Raw genomic sequence first — 23,200 nt, 5'->3', positions numbered from 1 at the left:
AACAAAGAATTCCAATAGTGCCGATTTTAAATGTTTCATTTGTGCTTCGACTTTCTGTTCAAATGCAATGGACAAACGTTTATTATTGTCACCATTAGTGTTTATTAGTGCCATTATTAGTGTTTATTTTTTGCCAAAAATGCCTTTGACTGTTGTTAAAACGGCACAAATTGTTGCACTTGTTTAAGACGGTCACACTCAACAGCAAGTCGCAAGAACTGTTGGCGTAAGCCTTTCTACGGTTCAACGAGTGCTTCAACGCTTTCAGTAGGCAAGTTTTCTAATCAGACGACCTGGCTCTGGACGAAGAAGAACGATCACGCCACTAGATGACCGTTTCCTTGTGTTTCAAGCTTTACGAAACCGGACCTCAACTGCGGTTATGCATCAAAATCGTCTAGAGGAAGTACGAAATTGCAATTTTAGTGTTGCAATAGTCAGAAGAACACTTCGTTCTTCTTGACTATCTTCTCAGGTAATGGCTAGAGGACCGCCACTTCGACGGGTGCCTCGAGTTGCCCGACTAGCTTTTGCTCGACAATACGCGCATTGGGGAATTAACCGGATCCGATGGATGTGTAAGAGTTTGGAGGAGAACCGGTGAACGATTTTCACAAGCTTGCATTGCTCCAAGAATGCCATTTGGTGGAGGCTCGGTCATGGCTTGGGGAGGTGTATCTTCCGACTTCCACACAGAATTACCCTTCATCGAAAATGGGTCCCTAACTGCACGAAGGTACATTACGGAGATTCCGAAAGAACATGTTATGCCCAACCTGGCAGGGCTTGGATAAAACGCCGTTTTTATGCAGGACAACGTGCGACCGCACGTTGCCAGGATCAGTATGTAATACTTGGACGAGGTTGGAATTACGAGGCTACCCTGACCGGCTAGGTCTCCGGACGTGAATCCCTTTGAACATCTCTGGGACGATTTGAAAAAAACGTATTCAAACCCATACACCTTCTCCTAACAACACACAAGAGCTTAAGGATCTGTTAGTGAGAGACTGGAATAACATACCACAACATGTAATACGGAGAAAAATTGAGAGTATGACCCGTCGTCTGCAAGAGGTTATTAGAGCAAGGGGAGGCAATACACGATATTAGTCATTAAAATTTCACTGATTTTTTACCACGTTCTGTATTTTCCATTTTTTTTTCGTATGTCTGTTTTAGCAACAATTTGATTTGTTTTCTGTTTTTTTCAATAAAAACAATAAAAAACCATTTTTTTTCTTCTAAAACAAACATTGATGACAAATAAAAAATACATTAGCCAAAAAAGGTTATTACTGCGCTAGAGGCAAAAATATTTAAGAAACTTGAAATTTTCAAGATGACCCGGATTTTATGATCGCGAGTGTATTAATTTAATAAGGGAATATGTAGTAAACAGTTCTTTATGAAAATACGTAATGTAACTTACCTAATTTATTTTGAAATAAACCTTAATTGGGATCTGTTTTTTGCAAGTAGTCCCTTTTTAAAAAAAATCCTCGGGGCATTTGAAGAATTATGCTGTTATATATTACTGACAGATACACCGTTTTTTCAGCACATATTGTAGATGTATTGAAACATTGAATGATGTATCTTATTTTATTTTATCAATAGTAATTGGTGGCTTCTCTATTTCTGTAGGGTTTTTCTCTTCGTGTAATTCTTCATCTGTCATGATTTGCTTCTTCGGTCTCTTCAAACCAAAAATAAAAATCTACTTCGCTATCGCTTTTAATATCGTGTAATGTAGCACCACCTAAAGTATATCATAATTTTGTTTTTTCTCGCGTCACATTCAATGATTTAGAGAAACATACCTCAAACCAAGACCGTTTTAAGAGAACGGTTGTTACAATGAGAAACATCGTTTTCGACAATGAATCCATACGCTTCCATCGACTAACAATTTTTTTCTTTTTTAGTTTATACTTACTATAAATATAAACCTAATATTAAAATAACGCCACACAACCTATATGCACCCAAATAAAAATCATAAATTGGCAGAAAAAAATTAGGACTTTATGGAAATTTCTCTCTGTAACAAAACAATCCTGGAGGAATCAGGAGCACAAGCCTACATTTAGTTGAAGAAATAAGACTGAAGTATTGGATCTAACTTTGACTTCAGTGGATATTATTAAATAGGGACTGGAAGGTTAGTGATGAACCATCACTTTCTGATCACTCCTATATTAAATTCTGGATTCCTACAACGGAGTCGGCAGAGGAGGATCTCGATTTGTAAGGAAAAAGGATTGGCAAAAATAACAGACCAGGCTTGAGGATATGGAGGCTGCAGCAAGAGATCTCATCTGAGGAGACTGAAGCTGTGGCGAAAGAAGTTCTGCAGTGCATGAAACAGGCGTGTCTTCTTAGGAAAGTTGGTACAAAACCCGTGGTGGACTGAAACTCTAACTGATCTTAGGTTTCACACCTAGAATAAAGCTAACGGTAGCCAGGAGGACTGGGAGCTCTTCATGGCTGCCCAGAGAGAACATAAAAAGAAAAACTGTCCTCAAAAGAGCGATCCTAGAGAGAATTTTGCAGCGGCAATAAAGAAGCTGCATTAGGGCAAAGACTCTAAAGATGCTGAAACATGATTCAATGCTAACTTATCTCCAATGCGTGAAGAAACCCAATGGTGAGTTTAGTAACTCACCGAACGGGAATTATCTCTAGAAACCCTAGAGATAATTCCCCACGGACAGGGAGTTGGCTGGAAGGATCTTTTTAAGGAGGATAGATGTCCTAAATAGATTTGAACCAAATAAAGCACCTGGGGGAAATGGTATTTATCCCATAGACTTCAGAAGGGAGATAGATTGGAAGTGATAATTATTGGTCTGTTAAAGGTTTCATCACCGGATATTTACCTCTGCCCTGGAGGCAGTCTAGGAAACAATTCTTACCACAAAGTCCGATCCTTTCCGATGACTAAATTACTCTCGTTTCAATTGAAAATCATGGAAAGGTTAATACATTGGTTCATTCAGGAACAACCTGAAATTTCAGTCTTCTGTATGATAATCAGTACGGTTTGGTCTAGGATTATTCGAATAGCTGGAGCTCTTAATGGTGAGATACCGCATCCCTGAGTCAGTCGCTCAGGGTGGGACACAGGTGAGTTACCGGGGAGTGCGAAATCAACTAGGCCCAAATAGAATCATAAATTGGCAGAAAAAAATTAGGAAACAGTTTCAAAAATACTGACGTAAATAATAGATTGAGTAAATCAATGACCAAAAACACTTCTTAAACCAGACACATAAAAATCAACTTAATTTTTAAAGAAATTCCAAGCGTAGGTTACACTATCCTAATCAAATGCTAGACAAAAGATGAGTACCCTGATTTTAGGGTATTTTATTAGAAAAGTATCACTGATTAATTCGGTTTATATCAATTGTATAATTGGAGACTTTTTATTCAATACATTAGGTTGAACATTTTGACAATAACAATTAAAAAAATCTGTACATATTCCAGTATGTCATTGTGTATGAAAACCATACTAAGAACCAAAATATATATAAAAATAATACAATGTTTACGATAAATGCTTGTAAAAATAAATAAAATCAGCTATTTACAATAATCGCATTTCTCAAACTATCCTACAATTGAACTAAAACCGTAGATTTTTATCACTGTACATATACATTCTAATTACACTAAAAATAAATAAATACAGTCTTCGGCCCACAGACCTTGCGCCACGTTCTAATCGGATTTAGTATTAATAGAACGATTCTTAAGTCAATAACAAAGTTAAAACATTTGAGAATTGGGAAAAACGGCCCTTTCCTGCAATAAAAGTACTACAACAGAAAATTATTTGAAACATAATGCACTGAAGATTCGAAAAACGCTCAGAAATGTAGTTATGGCGAGTTGTTGAAATTGACTTAGAAATGTACACAGAAGCGAATCCAAAATGATTAAAAATTATACAAAACTTATAGTAAAATAAAAATAGTCGTTCCTCCAGGTATATATTAAGTAAAAGTCCTATATTAGTGCATTAATTTATATTAAGTATAGAGAATATCATAGGCGTGATCACAGCCGGTGCCGCGGGTACCGTGGAACCCACACTAACTTTCGAGGGGCGTAAACATTGGGATAGTTCGCTTCTAAAAACAACTAATATGTGAACATTTTGAGTAATATTAAATAAACGAGATATTACACTAAAAAGTAAAACTTTTGTTATAAATAAGTTTAAATATCTAATACGGCCCACCGTTGGTGATTTAAAACTGAACGCGGAGATACAAAATTTTGCTCGAAGAAAATATTGAGGGTGATAGATTAAGAAGTTTTGATAAATGCGAACAGTTACAAATATAGTTATAATTATAGTTCTAGTAAAAGATAGAAAACCTCTTCGTGGTTATGATGAAACCGAAGAAAGCAATGAAAAAGGATTGTTTCTCGAAATTGTACAACCTTACATTTAAGACATACTTGGAAACTGCACTTATCGTAGAAGCTACATTCAAAATGATATTTTACATTCTCTCAAAAATGTAATTCTAAGGGATATTCAGAAGGAAGTGAAAGGGCAGCCTCTTTCTGTGATTGCAGATGAGACTTCTGATGTCACTCGCCACGAGTAGATTGCTATTGTTTTTAGATATATCCCTAAAGGTTTTCAGTTAAAAGCCTAGTAGCATTGAAACATTTAAATTTAACTGATGGAAACTATTTTTAAAACAATAAAATTCTATTTTGCATGATATGAATGTTCCGTAGGAGGATGTTGAAGCTGTATGCTTTGACAAGAGCTTCAGCGATGTTAGGAAACTTTGTGGTGTACAGAGAAGATGTAAAGAGAAAAATATTAAAATGTATATTCATTGCTATGCTTATTGCCATAATTTAGCATTGGTAGCCGCTTGCGCTCATGATATTGAAAATCTAAATATTTTCGATTTTTTGGTGTAACATAATTGGTTTATTCTTGTGAAGGCAGTACAAAAAAGCACGCTGTTTTTGAATATATTGTCACAAATAATAAGTTAAAAGCTTTGAAATCTGCGGCTGAAACACGTTGGTGTTTGTCAGCTTGTCGTGCGAGATCAAAGATCAGTTTGAAACAATTATAGAAGCCATTGAAGAGATAGTTGATGAAGTAACTAATGCAAAAGCCAAAGCTAAAGGTAAAGGGACACTTCATCAAATAAAATCCTTTGATTTTATTATGTGTTTAGAAATAATGCTTCCAATTTTGCAAATGTTTGTCATATAGATATTTGTAAAGATGTGGAAGAAGTTTTAAACTTAGCGACTGGTTTGGAAAAATAAGGATAGAACCATCTATATTTGCCAAATTTATTCCAAAGTAAAAGACATTTGTGATAAGCTTCAAATTGACATTCTTACTCCAAGAAAAACAGGTAAAGTTTCTACTAGATTAGATAATAATACTGGAAATGCATTTACAGTCAACGATACAAAAAGGAAGTAAAACTCTTTGTATTTTATCCGCTTTTAAACCGACTGATTCAGTCATCAAAACGATTAATTTGACCAAGAATAAAAAAAATTGTTTATTCGGTAGGCAAAATCATATCGTTAAATATAAATGAACTAGGAAATTGAGATTTAAAAGACACCTTAGAATATTTTGATTTGAATTCTTCAGAATTAGCAGCTGGAGTAAGAATTTTAAAAACAAGAAAACGTAAAAATTTTCTACCTTCGAAAGCTCTCGACTGGCTCAATTGGATGTCTCAGAATAATAGAAAATCGATGTTTCCAATGTTTAACCAACTAATGGTAAAATTTGCCACAATTCCTGTAACAAGTTGTACTTGTGAGAGAATTTTTTAAGCTGAGCATTATAAAATCGAAACTTCGATCGACAATACTGCAAAACCATTTTGAACATAGAATGGTGCCTTTTGTTGAACAAGCACTTGCTGTTGCGATTATCAGCATTGGAGCCCACCCAGATTAAAAAACCTGGCCACGCTTATGAAGAATATCGTCCAATTTTGCTGGTGAGCGGTTCCCGACACGATCGAAAAAACTACTTAGGTTACTAACCTAAAAAGTGTTCATGCTTCAGTGTGTACATCTGCAATACAAATAGGTCGGTGGTACATAGAAAACATATAATGGATAAATCCAAGAAATATCTTCTCGTAGTGCCTATCCGTTTCGGATGTTAGCAACCATCATAGCAATCTGTATTTTGCATTATGTTCTTCGCCTTCCTAGCCCTCGTTAACTCTTTTTTTTTGTAGGCTCTTTTTCTTTTTGCATTCTTAATAAAACGTCTTTATTAGTAACGTTGTCGGTGTAAGATATATTTAGGATTCGACGATAAAACCACATTTCGAACGCCTCAAATTTCTTGCAGGAAGCGTCCGTGAGAGTCCATGACTTAGCTCCGTACAACAGTATAGGAAAGATATAACATCGTAGTAACCTGATTTTTAAGGATACTGATAAATCATGGCATTTAAATAGCTTAGCCATTTTTGGAAATGCGAATCTTGCTTTCTCTATTCTACATTTGATTTCTATGGAATGGTCCCAATTTTCATTGACGTTCGTACCAAGAAATATAAGGAGCACCAAATAAGACCGTTTGCGATTTTATGAGAGCCTACGTCATGGCGAAGGATATATACAAGTTGCACTGTGTTTCATATTTCGGTACAATTTCGAATGGTTTGTAGTTAGGAAGTTTGTCTTTTCCCTTCACTCATTTGTCGTTCTATGTTTCTCTTGAGAATCAGCTGTGTTTATCTAATTCTTCCTAATAATGGCCCAAATAAGGTGTTTTCTTACATTTAAGAGTTTTTCTTAAAATCAAAAGAAGATCTGACACGAAGCATTAGTTACATACACGTCTAGTTTTCTCATTAAAAAAAAAAAAGATGAAGAATGAACCATTTTTTATATGTATTACGTGAATAAAACAAAACCGGTCAATCAAAATACTGATATAGCCTGTTAGTATACAATAGAAGAGTATACATCAGAGAAGGATGAATAAAGAAATAGAAATTTTAAATACAATTAAAACAAGGAGAAATACACCTTGCTCCAACTGATTATGCAGGGAAAGATCCAAGGAAAGAGAAGCATAGGGAGCCGTAGAATGTCATGGCTGCGCAATCTGAGATAGTGGTACGGATGTACATCAAATGAACTTTTCAGAGCAGCCGTCTCAAAAGTCCGAATAGCTATGATGATTGCCGACATGGCACTTGAAGAAGAAGATAGAATAGAGGACTTATTTTTGGTTTTCCTCCATGCTATGCCATCTAAAATATGTTTTGAAAAACTAAAATCGGTTAATAAGGTGAGCCTGGGGAATTTTTTAAACGGACTACAAAAGTCTTTTTTCTTTGTTCTACTCTTGTACATAAAAACAGTGGAAAGGTGGTTAAGCGCTCACTCATATTAAACCTAACCCAACTTAATCTAACAAAGTCCTCAAAAATAACAGCATATGCCCTAAACTGCCACTTCATACAATTCAAACCAACCAAATAGAATACGGACTGTAACTATTAAGAACCAATAGAGGAATCCAAAACGTCAAGATGCAATAAGCAAAAAGTAACAAAAATTATACGATGAAACTGTTGAAATAGTAAAAAATAGATCCTCAATTATCACAACAAAATTCGAACTACCGTAATTCTTACAAAAAATAACCTTCTTATAACTTAAGAATCTTTCAGATAATACCCAAATATATTTTTATAACTGGAATGTGATCGGGTTAAAAATTTTCTGTCTAAGTTAGGATGTTTACTTTAAAACAAATAAATTCCTTCACTAACAAATCATCGACACCATTATACATGTAAAAAATAAAAGTACTATTAATATTCAAATAGGAATCAACAGTTTTTTAGTAAACACCTAGTATAATGTTTTAAGCGATACTTTTAAGATCGTAGGCATAGAACAAAAAAGCAATTCTCTAAAATAAACAAAACACTAAAATTTATCGTTTCCAAAAGTCCGTATTGTTAAAACTATTTGCATTCCTTAATAAAATGTATCCATTTTAGAATATCATTTCTACATGCGTCTAAAGAGCTGTTATACCGAACAAGCAGCAACACAACTGTAAATTCTAAAATTTCTTCAAATTGTGTTGAATACGAAAAAGTTTTAATCCAATTCAGATGTGGAGCCTATAAGAGTTATCCAATTATTTCAAGTTTACTTATAGTAAAATAAACAGAATTGTCACTGAATACATGTGTCAAATCAAAGCTCTCAATTAGAGAAACAGTTTGGGAGTATACTCCAATATTAGTTAATGGTTCCAGAGATTATTGAAAAAATCACTTGTATTAAGCCACTAACATAGAACATTAAGTCTATTTGAACCTTCATGATGCACGTAGGTGCTCAGAAAGAGAGAATAGTAGAGAGAGAGAGAGAATAGAGAAAGCGAGTACATAGAGAGAAAAAGCGAGAAATAGCATGTAAAGAAAAGAAAAATACTAACTCCTGAAACCAGAAACTATGGGTGTGTTCAGACGACCTCATCGGCTGACTTTAAGCACAAATCGGCTTAGATCCAGCATACAAAAATTTCTGAACGCATTTGTCTCGACATTTCATTTCATTTTTGACGTTTCGACGAATCTAACCTCTATATTTACATAAATAATTCTGTAAATAAATATTCTCGTTCAGTACCAAACTGTACTTTCATTATTCCATAGTAAATCCATTTTTTAGACCAATCGAAATTTTTATTTAAAAACTCTTATACAATTAAAAGTCCGCTGATGGTACCGCTTAGTCAGCTGTCCAGCCGCTGAGGTCGTCTGAACGCATCCTATGATAGCTGTAGTCCATGATACTATAACAAACAAGATAAGTCAACGCGCATGTTCTTGCATCTTTCTCGCACACCTGTGACGTAAGCCAGAGACAACTTTAATGACGCCAAGTTAAATGCTCTATCTGTGTTCATGTTAATTATGTTGCTGTGATTTTTATTTATTCAGTGATGTAGTAAAGACTTTGTATATTATATTGTTATATAAATTTTGTGGTGAAAACATTTAGTTTACTGTGTTAATATCACCTAATTGGTTTATCGTACGCAACTTCCTCTCGACTACCTGTAGCGACTTTATAAAGAAGACTAATTATTTGTCTGCCATAATGTATTGTGCAGTGACGGCTTGTTTAAAAAATAATAATAATAAAAAAAGTAAAACTTTTTCGAAGTGTCGTTTTTTTTGTGTTTCCTAGAGACAAACAAATGCGTAAAGTCTCCAAGTGTTTTCAGCGAGACAAATTTAATGTAGAAACCGCGAGAATATGCTCAAAACATTTTACGGAAGCTGACTATTGTTTAAAAGAAAAACTATTGGGATTGTATGACAAACAGTAGAAGTTAAGAAATGATGCCAACCTTCTCTAAAAATGTCTTTGTTAAATATATACATATTTTCTAATAATGGATACATCTTTTTAAAAAACGCACCTTTTTTAAAATCCATACGCAAAGATTACAATTTTGATTTTTTTTAAATGAAAATAGTTTTACAAGTATAGTATGAAGATCTTACAGTGTTAACAACATCCATTATACATTAATTACACCAATGAACATCTATCATTTCAACATGTATTTTTCTCCGATGTGGATCAGCATATAAAAGGGAAAACACTGATACGTTTTTTTCTCCCCACTACACTTGATGTATGCCACGGAGAATGTTTCGGCAACATTCATTTCATTTTTTTTAAACATTTATTATTCGAGGATTTACAGTAGCTATATTTGTAAAATTTGTGTATAAGTAACAGTTGTATAGGAAGATTTTGGAAAGTTAGTTTAGACAGTTATTTCAGTACCTAGCAAAAAGGATAAAAACACTACCATAAAAATGAGACACTTTGTCTCTTAAAAACCCAAAAATAAGGGTTACAAGCGAAGAAATCGTGTTAGCAGAGGTAAAAGTATTTGCCAGTCACGTACAGTGTAACAAAAATATCTGCTATTGCCATCTACACCAACTTAATAAATGACAAAGACACAATAATTACTAAAACAATTACCAATTTTGCATCAAATGCATTGAAATGGATGTTAAAGCTGTCAAGAACAGCACCGTACTAAGGCTTCCTTCTTGGATTTATGGCGCAAATGATCTTGAAGATTTCAGCGATGTTTCTCAGTGTAAGACTCACGAATTTGGCAAACACAGATTCATAATATCATACAGATAATTTTAAAAGTTGAGAGATACCGTAAAACAAAGAATAACCAGTGCATTAGAACAAAAAATAAAGTTGGCAACAAGCAAAGTGGAAAGTACTGAGAAAAACTGGACGAGAATTAAAGATACATATATTAAAAACTGTTCAAAAAACAAAATTAAGTGCAGTTAAAACAAAAAGAAAACAAGGGTGGATGACAAAAGAAATACTGAGACTCATAGACCAAATAAGAGAAGTCAGAAATAAAGATAAAAATGAATATAAGAGTATCCACGATATAAACAAACAAAAGATGACATGCGAAAACATAATTTCATAGAAAAGAATGTAATGAAATTAAACACTACGAAAAGAAACACGATACATTTCATCTGCACAAGAAATTAACAGAGATCACTGGAAACAACTATCCCAAAGTTTAGAAGACAAAAACGGACACAGAATATTAGATATCAATGAACAGTTAAAATAATGGACAAACTACATGTCTGAGTTATCTAAAGATGAAAGAGTAGAACTTTACACACCGATTGCTATAACAGGTCTATCTGTAATAGAAAGTGAGGTTACACGGGGAATAAAAACGGCAAAAAATGAAAAGCACTTGGCAACGATGAAGTAAGTTTTGAAATACTAAAGTTTTTGGGAGAAAATGGAATTAAAGCAGGGTGTGGTCTCTTTAACATAATTTATGACACTGGGATATTACCAACTGATTGGTTTGAGTCCACATTTGCCACAATTCCAAAGAAACAGCGTGCAAATACATTCAGTGATTATTGGACAATCCGTCTGATGAGTCGCATTTTGAAGATCTTCCTACGAGTAATTCTTCTTCTCATTGCGCCGTCTCCTTTCGAAGGTTGGCGAACCAAATGGCAATTGTAGTTCTGGAAACTGCTGCGCGAAAGATCTCTGCGGATGAGTGGTCGAACCATCTCCTCAGGTCTTTCAGCCACGAGTTCTGGCGTCTTCCTACTGATCTTTTGCCCTGTACTTTTCCTTCCAGTATAACTTGAAGTAATTCATATCTTTCGCCTCTCAGCACATGACCCAAGTATTGCATTTTCCTCTCTTTGATTATTCTTAGTAATTCTTTTTGTTTTATTTTTTTCTTTTTAACAAAAAGAATTACTACGAGTAATACACAGCAGAATATACACGATATTAGAGGAGAGAATTAGCTTTAGGACTGGCTTGGGTACGAGAGAAGCGTTGTTCAGTATCCAAGTACTGATACAGAGATATAATAAATCAAAATGTGCAATCGATTTTAAAAAGGCTTTTGACAAGATTTATATGTAATATTAATGAATAGTAACAATGAGGACGAACAGTTTAGATACTTCTGATAATAAAGATGACTGCTACGATAATGTATAAGATGGTGTTTTTGTCGACGACCAAGAAAATAAGGTCGATGTATCCGATGATAAGAATGAGCCGTTAGATAGTATACTTTCAAGTAAAAAAACGTAAAATGACGGAGACATTTGGACGGAAAAAAATCTGATCTAGTTCCAATTTTATATGATTTTGACAACGAAGAATCAGGTGCAAAATTGAAAATCTTAGTGAGGATTGTTGTCGTTTAGATATTCTCGAAAAATTTTTAAACCGTGTCATTGTGGTTGAAATAGTGACTTAAACGAACATGTTATGTGACTTGTTTTATTGGGAATAATCAACAAAAAGCTTCGAAAAATCGTAAAACTGTAGACGCAGATTAAATATATGTGTTTGTAACAGTTTACTTATGCCTTTAGTGAAAAAGAATAAAATGAAAGATTATTAGTTATAACGACTATTGGACAATATTATTGAAACACCCACTTTCGCACAAGTTAAGCCGCGTGAACAATAAAGATGATAGGTTGTTTAAAATACAATGTATAGTCGACCGCTTCAAAAACATGTTCAAGACATTATTCTATCCCTTCAAAAAGACAACGCTTTGGTATTAAGTTTTCGTTATAATGGATTGTGGAAGTGGATATGTTGGAGGGTTGGAGAAGGTCTAGAGGAAGAACCTTTTTTGAAATGCTAACATAAGTTTGTAACAACAAATTAGTCAAATCTTTCGCATTTGAAGAATTTGTACTTCAACACCATATTTTTGGCTTTTTAATTCATCAGAGCAAGCTTTGCTAAAAGTTTTAATCTTTTGCACATTTCGAGGACAGAAAATGGTATTATTAAATCGTTTTCGTTAGTGGCTATCAAAATAGATGGCACCTCTGTAGCTAACCTTCGAAGTGAGAAATATCCTGAAGACATTAGTTGGACCTTTCGAGCTTGAATTTGTATAAGCCCGAGTTGTCTGACGAGGCGAGGTCGCTAAAATAACAGTTGTAACACTCTATTGATACCGATTCAAACTTACGTCGCCATTAATAGAGAATAGGATAGAAACGTTTGGAAACTCAAAATTAACAATAAAGGAGGAAGATCAAAAGAGACTTTGGAAAATACCTGGCAAACGCCAAATCGACTGGAAGCTCGACATGTATTCAGTGGCGTATTGAAGTGTTAGTTATGCACTAAGTGTTATTGTTATCTACTATTCAGACAGAATTGTGCCAACACAGTTTCATTGCTATTTACTTTTAACAAATGCAGCTAAAATTGGTTCTTTTAAAACCTGCCCGAAAAAAACTCACCATAATGTAAGTAAATCAAAATACTGATCGTTTATTAAAGTATGAAACAAAGCATAAACGAGTAAGCAGGATAGAAACATTGGTGTACTGTAAATATAATATAAAAGAAGAAAAAATATAAAAGTAAACCTCATTTAAGAAATTTTCGCAAGGATGTTGGCTATTAGCTCTCTCTATATCTCCTACTGTCAGATAATAAGCAATGTTATTGATTCAGTCTGTTTTAAGTTTTTTTCGTTTTCGTTTCAGTGAAATAATTGAAAAATTATGAAACTGAAATGCCATTGGCATATACTCTACTGTGAATCCCCGAAATATGTTAAAATTCAAAATAAAATTTATATTTAAAGTAAATTCTAAATAAAAAGACATCTCTTTGTTGAATTTAAATACTGTTTTGTGTTTTAGAACTGTTTAATGCATGGCATTAACTTAAATATACTTTTTTCTAAAAACTGGCATTGTTGTAAATGTTTTTTTAATATATATAAAAATATATAAATATATTTAATAGAAATACCGTTTTAATATATAGTTAAAGAAAAGAAATATAAATAAATAAAACCTTGATTTATGGATAGCTAAAAGTTTACGGTTCGAAACAGTAGCAGCATCAAGTAAAATATATGTACAATTTAAAAGGGTTTTTTCACGTTGATGATGAATCCGATATTATAATAGCACTAGCTATCAGTTTCTTAAATGCACATCATATTTACTGTAAGTCCGTCTGGTGATTTCCAGGTGCCTTTGTGTATATCTTTTCGAGCGAAGTTAAAATTATACAATCAATCCTGAAATCAGAGCATCAAAAATATTGAAAATTCGTTATTTCTCAAGTATTCAAATTTTTTCATTTTATTGGGCCGTGTTATCATTCCTATTCCATACGATGCAAGTTAAACATTTACTTTGTATTCCAGTTTTTTTTCAGTTTTTTAAATTAAATAGACAGTTAAGGTTTGATTTCATGACAGCGCACCACCATTCGCTGATACGCATATTTCTGCCTCTTGGCTTCCTCAGAGCGAACTCATGGTAAGCTCTAACAAGATAAAACCTTTACCATCCATAAAAGTAAATATTTAAAATATTTACCGACAGACGCTAGACCGACATCTACTAACGAGAATAAAAATCGGAATTAGAATTCAGGATTTGACACAAATCTGTGTTTTCTAAACGTTGCAAAAGTGAAACAGAGTGAAACAGAAAGATACTTTAGTAAATTTACTAATTAGACACTGACCACAAAATGTTGTACTTATTATGTACTGGGAACAAAGTGCATCTGTTAACATGAGTCCATATCTAACAGGGGACATATTGATAAAGAAAGGAGTACGGCATGGTTGTGGACTCTTCTATTCAGATATGCTCTGAACAATTTTTTAAAGAAACCTTGAAAATATGAGAAAAATAATTAAAGTCAACGGAATCTATGTAAATAACATAAAATAAGTCGAGAACGATTATTATAGCTGAAACTGTTAAAGACTTGCAAGAAATAATGAAAGTTGCAGTATGAGGAGGCACCAATGAGAGGTTGTTATAAATTATGGGACCTAATAGAGAATTTCTAAGCATTATTGAGCAACATAAAATGGGCTATCTTTGACATATTTACCGGAGAGAGAAATATAACCACCACAGTACTATGTTCTCGTATGGCACCATATGCAGAACGGATAGTAGGAAAATACCAGGCTGGTTTCAAAGGTGGTAAATCGACAATACATCAGATTGCAACCCTGAAACAAATTTTGGAAAAAACACTGGAATATGGCATTGACGCTCATCACATATTTATAGACTACAAAGCAGCCTACGACTCTGTGAATAGAACAGGAAATGTTCAAAGCAATGAAAGAGCTAGGAATACCAAATCAGTTAGTAAATTTAACAAAACTAACTCTTGAAAAAGTCGAATGTAGAGTACGAATTACTGGGGAACTGTCTGAACCTTTTAAAACAAATAACGGGCTGCGCCAGGGAGACCCTCTTTACTGTATACTGTACCGGAGAGATAAACCGCAGAATTTGCAAGGCCAGCAGATGCTATTTTGGGCTCAATCTCCTCCGTAAATCCACAATTATATCGAGAAATACAAAATAAAACTCTACAAAACAATAATACGCCCAGTCCTAACATATAGTTCAGAGCCCTTGACTCTAACAAAAAATAATGAAAACATGTTAGGATGTGTCGAAAGAAAAGTACTAAGGCGAATCTATGGAGCAGTGAATGACAATGGAGTCTGGAGAAGACGATACAACTTCGAACTTTATAGAATATACCAGGAACCAGATATCGTAAAACAAATTAAGATAGGACATCTGAGGTGGATAGGGCATATTATAATGCGGATGGAACAAAATGACCCAGCTAGCAAAACGCTCCTTGATAGACCCATTGGTCAGAGAAGAAGACCTAGAACAAGGTTCCTTGATAAGATTGATGAAGACATGAGAAATATGGGAATACGTGCTTGGCGGAGAAAGGCGATGGATAGGAACAACTGAAGAGAAATTCTTGAGGAGGCTAGGACCCACACAGAGTTGTGAAACCAGAATGATGATGATGAAATATAACCTCTTAAGTCTCGTAATGGAACTAAATATTGTAGAAAAAAGTGTCTGGGAAGAAGAAAATGCTCGTGGCTAAAACAGAAAATAAATTGAATACACATTCACTACGGCAAACAGCAGAAGATAGATATATACTTGCGATAATGCTGGTGAATCTTCATAAGTGTAGAGAACACCTAAAGTAGAATTGAAGGGGCGACAATATTGACTTTTACAAAAATTTATATAACGAAATAAATAGTTTACGCAAAATAGAGCTTGTTAATAAAAACTGTACTAAAACTGGAGACTAAAATGGAGATGGGCAGGACACATAGCCAGAATGACAGATGAGCGATGGACAAAGAGGTTATTGGAATGGAGGCCAAGACAAGACAAGAGAAGCGTCGGTCGACCACCTACAAGATGGACTGGCGATTTAAGAAGACTCAATAAAAACTGGATGAGAGCGGCGCAAGATAGACGGGGTTGGAAACATGAGGAAGAGGCCTATGTTCAGCCGTGGACTCTTGAGGCTGGATGATGATGAATAAAAACTTCTGGTCTCCTGGAATAAAATATTACACATCATTTGTATGTAATGGTTGAGTGTGGGAAATTTTGGAAGACCATGCGCGAGGGAAAAAGCGGCATCCTTTGATGTAACGCCAGATGTGACAGGTATACAGGTGGGTAGATCCTCTTCTTCTCTTCGTCTGTCACGTGTAAATTCTGTTTTCTGTAAAATCGTTTTTTCTTCGTCTATCACGTGTAAATTCTTCTTCTTTTCCATTTGTCATTCTGGCGTGTGTGTGTTTTTGAAACGTCATATGTCAACTGTCATATTCCAACTTCCAACCGTCAAGCCAAACTTCCTGTTTGCCCAAACCAGCTAAACACCGAAAGTCCTCCCATATTAATGTCCAGTGCTCCACTACTCTACATAAGCCTCCCAGGTAATGACACAATTGCTTATATATCAAATGCATTAAGATAAATGCATAGTTTATTGATTTATCCCAAAGAGGCCTCCATAAACATCCACTACTCATCACAAGGCTACCGTATTTGTACGCTGTTATTTGTACGGTAAGTCCACTGATTTTCAGCTATCAGTTTTTCTTTTAGTTTAAGTTTAAGTTAATTTTATATAAAAATAAAAACAAAGATTACGCTGCGAAAAGGATTCGAACCTACGCAGGTAGTTTGAAATTGATTAAAATCTGTTCTGAGCTATTTTCTTGTGGCATTTTAATATTAGTTACTATATTTAATGTTAATTAACTACAATTTTAGTTTAAATACACTTCGGAATGAACGATTTCCGAAGTACTTTCACAAAATACGAATTGAACTTACTGCCTTTAAATTTGACGATATTTTGTTGTAGAATGTTGCATTGTTTATATAAGCTAGTAAAAAATAAATGAAAAAAGAATAATTTCTAAAAATATGCAAAGTAAAAATAAAAAATGTAGATATAATACAATGACAGAAAGCAGTACACCGAATGCCGAACTTTTAAATTAATAACTTTTTTAACAAGTCCATAAAATTTAAAAATATTTCATTGATTTAATGATTTTCTTGTTTCCAGTTTACTTTAAAAAATATATGATAGAATAGCCATACACTAAACATTCCTACATCGGTAAGGTTGAACAAAATAGCAATAATTAAACAACCCCTTATTCCTGAGATTATCTAATTTGTTCTTTGCATGTTTCAACCTACGCGATGGCGCGGTCACCTCAATACAATCACTTTTCGAAAAAGTCTCAACCACAAGATTCGTCAGACTCTTATCATGTATGACAATTAGTGCTAGTGGACGGGATGTCAATAGTGTGGCTCTCATTGCCAAATTTAAGCTTTAAGCGTTTCATGGGGATCTGTGGCAGGGCTGCTTCAGCTAACCTGAAATGTAAAAATATAATTTATTTATATATTATTTATGTTTTATTATAAGTTAGGACTCATAAATATTAGTTTTTTGAATTCCATGCACCTTAAAAGTGTCTTCACAGTGATACAGAGGTGCTGAATGGATGGCATAACAATTACTGAATAGTCATGCACATAATTAAGTTAAAATGGTGGAACTATTTATTTAGTTATCAAAAATTGACAGATGACAACTGAATGTGCTAAAAGTGTGTAGTAACTCGACTTTTTTCAACTTTAGTTTTATATTTAAATTAGTGACTGGTGTTCAAAATTAGTAAAATACGCGTGCTGATATTCTTTCAGTTACCCCCAGAAGACAACGGATTTTAAAGAATTGGGCTGTAAAACAAAGAAGTGTCACTCACAGAGATATAAGGAATACATTGGATGAAGCAGGGTGTTCAGTATCAGTGGCCACTGTACGCAGAAATTTGTAGAACTTGTGGTTCAAATATAGCAGGCATGACAGAGATATATAAAGAGTAGATTGGAAGAAACTGGGTGTTTCAGTATCGGTATATGTTAGAAAATTAAAACTAACACCAGAAATGCTACAGAAACGCATAGGCTGGGCCAATTTGCATAAAGATTGATGATTGGCAAAAGAAGTCAATGCCCAAGTAACTTCAAAAATTAAGATCCTGCTAAGTATCACAGCTACTTTAATCTATTTAAAAGACTAGAAAAAAAGGGCACTCTAAAGTCACAAGTGAAAAACCTATTCAGGGATTCATATATTAATATCTTACTTGACGTGGAACAGCACTGTAAACTTAAGCTGTTTTAGGAGGGTCCTGAAAACCGAGAATCGATAATTTCCATTGATGACACTAGAAAACGACGCTGTATATTACAATCACAAATAGAAAAATATAACAGTCCAAGCAAAGAGCAATAAAGCATTTGTATCCAACAAAATTGCATTTTTTTACAAAAGTGAACAATTACGGAACCCGGGAGACTGTTCTGCATGCTTATCTTGCACGCTAATTTATGATAAGCTAAACCGCGAGGTGACAGACTACTTCAATTCTGCCAGGAGAATAACATGATTGCATCTAATACATTCTTCAACTTACCAAAGAGAAGACTTTATACGTGGAAATCACCCCAGGACAATGGCGAAAGAATAATTCGAAACCAGATTGATTTTTTACTGATAAACGAACGATACAGAAACTCCTTAAAATCCGTTAAAGCTTACCCAGGCGCAGATGTCTTTTCAGACCATAACCCTCTAATAGCGCAAATGAGTATTAAACTAAAAAGATTGAAGCAGAAAAGAAGAGCAAATCAGATAGACGTCAGTCATTTATGTAACCTGGAGGTAAAGGAGAAACTGCAAAAATGTATTAATAATAATTTCAAAATACTTCATGAAAAAGAAATATCTCAGCCAACGAACAACATAGATAAAAAATGGCAAAACGTAAAAATGGCGATAACAGGTCCTATGAAGAAAATTCTGACTAAAGAAAAACCAAAAATAAAGCAAAGGTGGATGACTGATAAGATCCTTCTTCTCATGGACAATCGGAGAATAATGAAAGGAAAAAACGAACAAAGGTATAAACAAACACAGAAAGAAATCAAAATAGAAATCAGAATAGCAAAAGAAGATTTTTATAAAAGAAAATGTGAAGAAATAGAGCAATTGCAGGCAAAACATGATATTTTTAATGTACATAAAAAAGTGAAAGAACTTACAGGTACACAAAAACGTAAGCAGCCAAATACCCTGTATAATGTCAACGGAAACATAATAACAGAACTAGAAGAACAGTTGAAGACATGGAAAAACTATATTGAAGAACTCTTTGCAGATGATAGACAACAATCTGAGCTAAGTAACATACAAGGAGACGAAGGTCCAGAAATAACGGAAGAAGAAGTAATGTACGCACTAAAAAGAATGAAAAATGGTAAAGCCCCAGGTCCAGATGAAATACCAACGGAAATCCTTAAACTAATAGAAAAAGATTCGATTCACATTTTGGTTAAACTTTTCAATAGCATTTATACATCAGGAAAAATACCACAAGAATGGCTTTTATCCACCTTTGTTACTATACCAAAAAAGATAAATGCCAAACAATGCAGTGATTACCGTACAATCAGTCTGATGAGCCATGTACTGAAAATATTTCTGAAAATTATACACTCTAGAGTACACAGAAAACTGGAAATGGACATCAATAATACCCAGTTTGGATTCCGAAATGGACTTGGAACAAGAGAGGCGTTGTTTGCACTGAACGTTATGTCTCAAAGATGTCTTGACATAAATCAAGATGTATTCATGTGTTTCATAGATTACAACAAGGCCTTTGATAAAGTGCGTCATGATCACCTAATCAGACTCCTGACAGAAAAGAATTTAGATAAACGAGACATCCGACTAATAGCAAATATGTACTACAATCAGAAAGCAGTAGTGAGAGTAGAGAATAATACCACTGAAGAAATCGAAATAAAGCGAGGTGTGAGACAAGGGTGTATACTGTCACCAACCCTGTTTAATCTCTATTCCGAAGACGTAATGAATAGAACACTCTCTGAGCAATCCGTAGGTATTAAAATAAATGGTGTTAGATTAAACAATCTGAGATTTGCCGACGACACCGTTCTGATCGCAGAAACACTTGAAGAGCTACAGACATTGGTGAATAAGATAGCAGACTACAGCGAAGAATATGGACTATCTTTGAACATAAGGAAAACTAAATTTATGGTAATATCGAAATCAACACAAAATGTCCAAAATTTATATTTACACAATGAAATTATCGATCGAGTTAGCAAATACAAATATTTAGGCACTTTTATAAATGAAGACAACGATAGCTCAGCAGAAATCAAAATAAGAATAGAAAAAGCCAGATCCATATTCACTAAAATGAAGAGAGTGTTCTGCGGAAGAGATTTGAGCCTTGAAATGAAACTTCGCCTGATGAGATGTTACGTACTTTCTGTGCTGTTCTACGGAATGGAGTCATGGACGTTGAAAAAGATTGATACCAAAAAATTAGAGGCATTTGAACTGTGGATGTATCGCAGAATCCTGAGAATATCATGGACCGAGAGAGTCACAAATGTCGAGGTCTTGAGAAGAATGAATAAAGAAAAGGAAGTCATATTTACGATCAAAAAACGAAAACTGCAATACTTGGGACACATTACAAGAGGCGAAAGATATGAACTGCTTCGAATAATTATGCAAGGAAAAATAGCAGGAAAAAGGTCCATAGGAAGAAGACGAAACTCCTGGCTAAAGAATCTACGGGAATGGTATAGCTGTAGCAGCAATGAATTGTTTCGGTCAGCAGTTTCGAAAATACGTATAGCCCTGATGATCGCCAACCTTCGGAACGAAGATGGCACTTGAAGAAGAAGAAACCGCGTCTCGAGGCTTTAGACCCACTTTGCTCATATAAGGATCTAATCTAATCTTGTGTTTATTTTTGAGCATGGTAGATAGAGTGAAATTTGAAATTCCTCTTTCACGGCAAACTTCTGCTTTCTTCTTACCGTTGTCAACATATTTAATGATGTTCATTTTTCTTCTTAAGTAAATGCTTTTCTTTTAGGAGTCATAGTGTGTAATCTATGTGACTATGTGATCTACAATACAACTTTCAAGACGCGAAAGGACAATCAGGAAACAAACGATAAACATCTACGACAAAAACAACTGTAAAATGAAATTCTGGTGAAATTTGTTTTATTTGTCATGTTGTAAGCCTCTTTACGTAGTCAAACCTCTACAGTGACACTTGTGAATAATAAATTGTAAATTTCCGACAAGACAATATCGGTCGGTAGATTAAGCAGAAGTTTATTGCGGCCGGTAGTTAAAACGGGTATTTATTTATAGCCACGGCCGAGCCAAAAACGTAAAAAAACACGTTTTTCGATCTTATTTTTTCTCGTTATAACCAAATTTGCCTCGCTATAGAGGGTTATAGTGTGGTTATAGTTCAATAGAAATTTCACGGGACATCTAATGTACCTCGTTATAAGCGAAACCTCGTAATAACCGTGTTCGTTATAGAGGGAGTATACTGTAGCTATAAACAAAAATAACTACAAATTTTTGAGCAATTTTCTTTTGAGCATTATAACTTATTTTAAAATGACCAAAAAAAAAGTTATAAGGCAATGCGATAAAAGATTTTTAGTTATTTTTGTCAATAACTTTTTTATTTTCCATTTTACGATAAAAAGTAGTAGAAATAGGGTTGCTAGTTTACAAGATACAGCGCGAAAACCATTTGCACCCCTTTTTGAAAGATGATCGCCTGGTATGACACTCTCCCAACACACCAAAAAAAAATAAAATTGCGTCCTCTAAAAAATAGACGACGCTAAGGCCTAAAAAATGTAACATTTCAATGGACTATAGATATTCTCTACTAATTTACGAAATATCTGTCTGTCACTATATGTAAGTATCAGGACTCGAGAAAACCAATTACCATACCTATGTCTTTTCTCGCGTCTCCTTTCCTTTGCTTTGTGCCTCTTTTTTCTGTGCGAAAACGGAGTACACGCAATATTATCTACTCCTTCCACTCGAAGTACTTCATATTCGGGTTCGAAGTAATCCTCACTTAAACTATTTCCGGATTCTATAACCTCGTCCAAAACTGGACTGCGCTTCATGCGGAGAGTCAACTTTAATCGGCCGCCACACTTCTCTGGGGTTTTCTGTTCTACTGGTACTTGAACACACTTTGGTGGGCTTTCTGTAAGAATTAACATAAATATTACAACCAAAATATCACAAAAATGTATATCAAAATTTTGTATGTTTGTAATGGCCAGATGGCAGTGTCAAAAATTAAATAGATTATATTATAACAAACATCGAAGTACTCAACAAATTTTCAATAGGAAACGACCACAGATTAATCCGAGCAAAGATACTATTTAATGTCAAATTGGAAAGAACAAAGATGATCCTAGAAACAAGAAAAAAGAAATGGATTCCCCCAGAAAAGAACGATCTGTATGAAGATACACTAACCAGACATATACAAGACTTGTAAGATGAAATAGAAGAAGTAGATCAAGCAAATGATGGCGTAACGAAGGCTCTAAAAGAAACGGAAAGGGAGTCCTGTCCAACCATTCTGACTGTTAAAAACTAAAAGCCAAAATACCAAATATCTAATAGGTAAAAGAAGACAGCTGACGGAAAAATACGGTTACAACTACACAACAATGAAGAAATTAAATAAAAATTCCACCGGTCAATCCGAAAAGACGTAAGAGAGCACAATACAAGAGAAATAACTAAAATAATTCAAGAAAACAAAAGTTTTGAGGCGAAATACGAACAACATAGGCAACAAAAATATGTACAAAATAACAAAACAAAGATGGAAACGTTGCTACTGATAGAACCAAAATTCTAGAGGTTGTCGAATCCTTTTATCGCGAAATGTATGAGAACACCGACGAAAGGCCACTGCGCAAAATCACAAACAAGGGATCAGAATTAATGCCAGAAATAACTACATACAAAATCAAAACGGCACTTTTAGAAATGAAAAATAACAAATCCCCTGGCGATGAAGGAGTAATGATCAAAGCGATCAAACTAGGTGGAAATAAAATTATCCAGGCTTTGGCCAAGCTTTTCACCGAATGCGTCTGCCAAGGAAAAACTCCTCGATGGAACAATGCAGTCATTATTATACAAGCAAGGAGACACAACAGATCTAAAAAAACTACCGTCCTATTAGTTTGCTTTCACACATATATAAACTTACACCACAAAAATTATCAAAAAAGAC

At 34.4% G+C, this 23,200-nt stretch overlaps 1 protein-coding gene across 1 annotated transcript in view; it reads right to left on the bottom strand.

The window, feature by feature from the left end:
* Positions 1-1,251: 1,251 nt before the first annotated feature.
* The window catches only part of Hmt4-20 (Histone methyltransferase 4-20), a 44,547-nt gene continuing 22,598 nt past the window's right edge, over positions 1,252-23,200 (bottom strand). Inside the window, exons 6-7 of the mRNA XM_072527407.1 lie at positions 21,883-22,147; positions 1,252-17,372 (exon numbers count right to left, since the gene is read on the bottom strand). Coding sequence (XP_072383508.1) covers positions 17,261-17,372; positions 21,883-22,147 — 377 coding nt within the window. The 3' untranslated portion in view covers positions 1,252-17,260. The remainder of the gene's footprint in view (positions 17,373-21,882; positions 22,148-23,200) is intronic.

This window comes from Diabrotica undecimpunctata, chromosome 3 (assembly GCF_040954645.1).
Source record: "Diabrotica undecimpunctata isolate CICGRU chromosome 3, icDiaUnde3, whole genome shotgun sequence".
In the NCBI taxonomy this organism is placed as follows: Eukaryota; Metazoa; Arthropoda; class Insecta; order Coleoptera; family Chrysomelidae; genus Diabrotica; species Diabrotica undecimpunctata.
The sequence above is the reverse complement of the archived record's forward strand: the minus strand, read 5'-3'. Positions and strand labels throughout refer to the sequence as shown.